We start from the raw sequence: 7,269 nt of genomic DNA on the forward strand, positions 1-7,269 counted from the left end.
TCCGATATTCAGTTTTAAGGCCGATACCGATAGGGGGCCGATTATATCGTGCATCCCTAGTTCAGATTCTTAATGAAATAGAGGAATTATTGTAGTTTTTTTTCCACTTACAGTATTAGGGTATTTGGGAACTTCCTTTTTTGAAATAAAAAATACCAATCCTATTGATAAAGATGGAGGTTTAAAATCTAATCTAATAAAATGTTTGCATTTTACAAACTAAAACAACTAAAACATACTTTTTCTATCACACATTAATGCATCCATCCATCTTCTATTATTTAAAAAAAATTAAATATAGTTTATTTTAAGTTTATAAACAAAGTATAGAATTGGGTCTCACTTAACAGAATTATATAATAAATAATGAATTTGATTTATAATAACAGATCGTATGCAATATAAAATATTATTGTAGGCTAAAACATGGCCAAAAAAATGACAAAATATGCAATATAACGAAATATCCCAATGCAACATAGCACCATTAAATATAGAAAATTTCAAATCTCTTTTTGTTTAAAAATGTAAATGTTCTTCATAAAATCAAATTAAATTGTTCTAACAGCAGTAACCATCTCATCCCTCAGTTGGTGATCGACTGTTTCAGGAACACATGCATCAGAACCTACTTGGAGGCGGGACAGGAAGGTAGCGGCTGGGCGTGGTCTGGCTCTCCGTCGTCGTGGTGCTGGGCTGCGGTCGTGGCCTGAGGGGCGGGAACACAGGGGCGTTGGGCCGGGAGAGGGGCGGCGGGGCCGAGGAGGGAGGCTTCAGCCTGAGAGAAGGGGGGATAGTGAGGGTCCCAGGGGGAGGAGGCCTCAAGGTGAGACTCTGCAGCTGCAGGGGGAGAGAAGATTCATTAAACTCCTCCCACCTCCTGCCACAGACCCCCCCAGCTTAGCAACGGCTACAACACACATGCGGTTAGGAGTAAAACCCAAAGCATACACACTTTAACTTCCAGCGGGGCTCACCTGAGCGGAGGCGGGGTTAGAGGAAGGGACGGAGGAGGAAGAGGAGGAGGAAGAAGGAGACTGTGCAGGTCGCATAGCAGACGTAAGAATGAGCTGCAAGGAGATCCGAGGAGAGAAGAAAATAAGGAGGAGGAGGAAATAAATGGAGGCAGGCAGGAATGCAAAGCTGAGCGTTAGTGTTTGTCTGTTTATTAATAACATCATTTCCTGTCCGTCTAAACTGTTTGTGTCATTCAATTCAATTCATTTTATTTATATAGCGCCAATTCACAACACGGCATCTCAAGGCACTTTACAGTTCACCAGTTAATACAGGTGAACTGTAATCTAGTTGGTCACCAAAATTTCCTATCTAAGGAAAACCAGTTGAATGCATCGAATCATTGACTTGAAGGCAATATTTCACACTAAGCATGCTTGTAGCAACAGTGGAGAGAAAAAACTCCCCTTTAACAGGATCCCCGTTAATCCTGTAATGTTCCTCAAGTCATGGTAAATGGCCTGTACTTATATAGTGCTTTTTCAAGTCAGGAGACTTGACCAAAGTGCTTTACACTACGTCATTCACTCACACACTGATGGTGGCAAGCTACATTGTAGCCACTGCTGCCCTGGGGCTCACTGACAGAAGCGGGGCTGCCGTACACTGGCGCCACCAGGCCCTCTGACCACCATCAGTGGACAATGCAGGTAAAGTGTCTTGCCGAAGGACACAATGACACTGACAGTCGGAGCCGGGGCTTGAACCGTCAATGCTTCAATTGACGTCCATCCTTCAATTTCAGGGCAAACTCCTACATCGGACGCCACTGTAGCCCCACAGTTCACCAGTTAATACAGGTGAACTGTCATAAATGTCATAAAAGTCATAAATGTAGAGCTTAGAATTCATGATACAAATAGAAATAAACAATTGTTCCTTAAAAATAAACAGCTGTGCTGCATTTTTTATTTCCAAACAACAGCGTTTAATCATTTTTTACAGACCTCCTTATCTGAACAGGGAGCAGTGTTTTTCTTTACATAACAAGGGATTCAGAGTGGAGCTGAGATAACGGCAGACCGGCGTAGGTACCATGCTCGTGGCCCTGCCCCTTTTTATGACATCAACATATTGCAACTCCACTCGGACGAACTGTATTGCACCCGTTTCTTAAGGATTGAATCTCTTTTGGAGTTTCAACATATTATTACCTATATTTGCTTTTACATTTTTTTTTACAGTGATCTAAATTAGCTGAAAGTAGAAAACAATCATTGTCAGTCTTGAAGGAAAGTACTGCTTTCAAGACAGACCGAGCTCTGCTATTTAACGAGGAGACACAAAAAGTCTAAGTTTATTTCTATTCTTTTTATTAAGATCTGAGGGAAGGAAGGGCAAATGGAACAGCCTAAAAAATTACTTTCATAGAGATTTTAAACAAAGAAAACAACAGTTATTCTACTTGTAAAAAAAGGAATGGTTGGTGTTGATATGAATTCAAAAGTAGTGTAGCTTAATGTGGCTAACTGACCGAGCTAAAAGAGGCTAACCTGTTAGCTACTGCGCACAGATAGCTTCAGCGCTACCTAACTCTCCCCCTTTATATCATGTCAACAGTTAGTTTGTTCACCATAAACAGATTTTTTTTTCAGTTTTGTTATCGATCAGTTAAAACTTCATCGGTCATTAGACACGCTAACGGACGCTGCGTGATGTAATTGCCGTTGTCTTGGCAACCACTATGTTTTACATCATGTGGCGATGTTCAGCCAATCATGTAGCGTAACGTCACTGGCAGGAAGCATGACCCGAGCAGATCAGGGACCTGAACCGGACGGCCATGTTAGAACCACTCCAGTTTAAAAACAAAACAGACTAAATCCTCTTCAACAAATGTCACATTTCTGTTTGTTTATTCACACAGAAATCAGTAGTTCTCGATCCATCCAATTCAGATAGCTTAGATTAAAGAATATATCGACTACCTATAAGCATCACAAGCTAACAATCACATTTTTATCTATATAAAAACTGTAAAAACAATTTAAAACTACAGCAAAAATTATAGTTGATCTCTAACCCATCAGAGTAAGAGACATTTTTCCAATTTCCAAATCACACTGAGGATAGGTTGTTGTAAAGTCTTTAGGGCTAGGGTTTAGGGCTAAGATGTGGACTGGGTTAGGGTGAGGGATGCACTGGTAATGGTTACGTTTAGGATTATTTTTGGGCTTAAGGCATAAAAAGGGCTGAAAAAAAGACTTAAAATCAATGGAAGTCAATGGAAGTAAGCACATGATCCTCACTACAAAAAGCAATACAAGACGTGTGTTTGTTTAAAAACTGAAAAGTAGAGCAAATCTTTCACTGGCATCAACTGACTTTATTTATCAATGTTCAAATCTGCTCGTATCTTGTTGAAATAAACAAATGCAAATTAAAATACATATCTTTGTTGTTAAAATTATGATTTATCTGGATCACCTCAATATTTCTAAACTAGCTTGTCACAGAAAATATAAGATGAATTTAACCAATAATCAATTAAAAAGGTATTTTTTAATATGTTTGATGTTAGATTGTTTTGCTTTTTAAATAGAAGAGATCAAAGCTTTTCAAGATAATTTTAACCCATTTTTTTTTTATCATTTTCTTGATGACAATGAAAACAGGATTAAGTCCATCTTATCTCAACATGTTTAATCTCTGCTCCTCCTGTTCCTCATCTTTACCGTGTTTAACTGGGGGTCTGTGTGTGTTTGTTTACCATCTTTGCTCTCAGCAGAACCTGGTCTTGGCCAGACCCTTTGAGACCTTTCCCCAGGAGCAAAGCCTGCTGGGATACCCTCTGCCTGACAGGTGAGGGGCCCTGATTGGCTCGCACAAGACCAGGTGTACCCGCAGGATTTGCCTGTTGTGCCTGGAACAAAGGAAGAAGGGAGACTGATGAGATGGGGTTAAAGGGAAAGATTCAGAAAAACAGGAGTTTTAATGTAAATCAATAAGAAATTAAATATACTGTTGGTATTAATGTTCATAAAAATGACTAAATCATGGAAGCTGAAACCCAGAGGAATCAAACTCTCGGAGATGTACCCACTATGAATATGTTTGATTATGTAATTTCGTTTTATTCTTATTATTAGCGAGGGATGGAAGAAAAAAACATGCAGTTCTTAAAAGCTGTTAAGGACCCACTCATGCTGATGAAATGTAGTTTAAATCTAATCTTTAAGATGTTTTTCTTTTACATTAACTTCACTTACGTTTTATCACAAAGCACTAAAAGACACATAAAAAATAACCCCAATATATTAAGCAATAACAAAAACAGTAATTCTAGGGGGGGAAATACATTTTCTATTGAGTTTATTTCTACTTTTCTCATTTGATTGGTGAACACACTTTATCTGTTGAGGCGTAAAAACATTTGAACCAACCAAGCTCAGGTTTAATGGGTCACATCTTTTAATCAGATGTTTCCTGATTTTGGAAGCAGATTTGGTCCTTCTAAGATCTGCTCTCAGATGCAGCAGACCCAGTAGGTAAACCTAGATGCTCCTCTCCCTCTGTGACACGGTGCAGCTCTTCCTGGAGGATCCCACAGTGTCACCAGACCAGAGAAGATTCTTCTCCGATTCCTCCTTCCAAAGGGAGGCGCCAGAGAGGCATCTGTTTCTGATTCCATCGCCAGATCAGATGCTTTACTATGAAGTCCAGCCACCTCAGGAAGCTCATTTTAACCGGTTGAATCCGTACGGTCATTATTCACTCCTCATGACCATAAGTGAAGGTCAGAAATTGGGCAGAGCCGTAGGCTCAGGCACCAGGACCAAACCATCACCCAGGTTAATCCAGACTGACATAATCTGGGTCTCACTGACAGAAGGCTCAGTGTGCAGCTTTAAGCTGGGCCCCATTAGCAGTAAGCAAGAACATTTTCTTAGGCAGGTACCAAATATAAACTCTAGGTTTAACGGAAGCTAATAGGCCCAAAAGTCAGTTCAGCCTCCGTCTACATTAACCACACTTTACCATCAAGAAAATAATTGAGCAAAACATCCATCTTTTACAAATAAATCAATGAAAACACAAACTTGATTTCCATGCTATTAAATCTATAGACCTATTTATACATCTGTGATATCTAAATGATCATTTATGGTCTGCATTATAAACATATTCAATAAGAAGAGTATTTGTTATTTATCTTTAATTATAGATGACTAGATTTTGGGGGTTCAGCCTGTGACCCCGAAAATAGCTCTGCAACAGGTTGGTGACCCCCTAAATACATAGAATCACTTCGTGCTATTTTCATGTAAGCATATAAAAATAATTTGGGGGAGTGGTGGCCTAATGGTTGAAGCATTGTGCCTGAGTGCTGGAGGTTCTGAGTTTGAGCCCCACTCCCACAGACTGCCACTCTGGGTTCCTGAACCAGACCGTTAATCCCTCACTGCTCCCCGGGCGCCGCACAATAGCAGCCCACTGCTCCCCAAGGGGATGGATTAAATGCAGGGGTAAATTTCTCCAGTCTGAGATTTATAAAGTTAAATTATAAAGAAATGTACTTATAATGTTAAATTATTATCATTATAAGAAAATATATTAATTTTTTAATGCATTTTTTTATTTAACAACATTCATTTTTCTAACTTTTCTTTTTAATTGTATAATTACAATTACCTTTTTATGCATATAACAATGTAATGGTACATTTTATGAAATATGTATTAGCCAAGTAAATATATCAATGTTTCATCTCCCAATACATGGTACCTTTATCTTTTATTATTATATTTTTCAGAGGAATGTTTATTGTTGTTGTTAAAACTGTCTGACATCCCACTGGGAGATAAAAAGCCTCCTAAACTCAGGTGATGAACCAGCGCTGCATCAGCTCAGCAAATATCCATTTTAATTTGATCCGTCTGTTGTTTTGTTTCAAACAGCCTGCAAAAATGAGCCAATTTATTCCAATCTAAACCTGAACTCAGTCTAAGAGATGGGAATTAGGACTTTGGGTCAAAGCAGGTGATTCCCAAACTTTATTTTTCTGGAACAGATTCTGGTTTTACCATTTTCCTAGATTATAAAATCTAATCTTTTGTTGTTTTAGTAGTTTGGTTCTGCACCCTCTGCATACATGCTCAATGTTGGTTTCTTGCTCACATTTCAGCTACATTTTGTTTCACAGCTTTAGAAAGATGTGAAACTTTGAGATGAAAGCAGACCGAGGGGAAGCTGCAACCTCAAACAGAGCAGCTCTGACCCAGAGAGCAGAGCCGGTGGACGGCTGAAAGCATTTAATCACTGCTGCTATGTCACTCACACCACGACTGTGTCTGCAAACCCCCTGTTTTCAGATCCGCTGTTTGGACCTTAAAAAAAGAAAGACTGTTGGTCTCACATTCCTGACTAAAGCAAAAATTTACTTTCTGCAGTACGTTCAAACTGTAAATCTGCATAAACTTCTTAAGCTTTTCATTTTTAATGACTCAATTCAGAGAATGTATTTAAATTTGTGGAGTCAGCTCTGAATAAATCATTAAGCTAAAAACACTAAGCACTTGTTTGTAACACCTTTTCTTCTTTGGTATTAATGTGACCTAAAATATAATTTAGCACACCATAAAACTCTGAACTCTGAATACATCTTTATTGGATATTTATGGGTTGTGGTTGGAAAAGGTATTTAATCAAGTAATCACCGCAATATTTTAAATTATTTAGCCTGTATTAAGAGGAACAAAGGGGGTACATTTGTTATTTTATCACTATATTAATTATATATTTATATATAAATATTAAATTAAACATTTTTTTTTTATCCTTTATTTAACCAGGTAATACCCATTGAGATTAAAAATCTCTTTTGCAAGGGAAACCTGGCCAAAATAGGCATCAAAATTACATCACATCATTACATACGTACAAGATACACACATAAAAGCCAAATATGCACTTACATGCACATTGACATGTGAGGGAGTCTAACTCAAAACATCTAAATCTCAGCTTAAAATTTACCTTCAATTAAATATTTTGCTTACAAACTACCAATAAACTAAATATTTATCTTGCTTTATATATAAAGATTTAACAAACTAAATATTTAGCACTATTTCATTCAGTGCATTGAGATGAAGCTTAAGCGTAAATTCAATCTGGTAGACTCTTATCAGCTTCACCTGAACCACCTGTGATGTCTCTTGTTAAAGCCTCTGTCACACCTTGATGATTTAGCCAGCGTATGCCTGACGTACAAAAAATCTGGCAAAAAACGCTTGAATATGTTGGATAGGT

General features: G+C 38.1%; 1 protein-coding gene across 1 annotated transcript in view; it reads right to left on the minus strand.

Moving 5' to 3' along the window:
- LOC107097880 (mucin-5AC-like) overlaps positions 1–7,269 on the minus strand; it is a 31,813-nt gene that overhangs the window by 15,525 nt on the left and 9,019 nt on the right. Inside the window, exons 2-4 of the mRNA XM_015395215.1 lie at positions 3,728–3,880; positions 978–1,070; positions 633–840 (exon numbers count right to left, since the gene is read on the minus strand). Of these exons, the coding sequence (XP_015250701.1) occupies positions 633–840; positions 978–1,070; positions 3,728–3,880 (454 nt within the window). The remainder of the gene's footprint in view (positions 1–632; positions 841–977; positions 1,071–3,727; positions 3,881–7,269) is intronic.

This window comes from Cyprinodon variegatus, unplaced genomic scaffold (assembly GCF_000732505.1).
Source record: "Cyprinodon variegatus isolate N-32 unplaced genomic scaffold, C_variegatus-1.0 Scaffold730, whole genome shotgun sequence".
Taxonomy (NCBI): domain Eukaryota; kingdom Metazoa; phylum Chordata; class Actinopteri; order Cyprinodontiformes; family Cyprinodontidae; genus Cyprinodon; species Cyprinodon variegatus.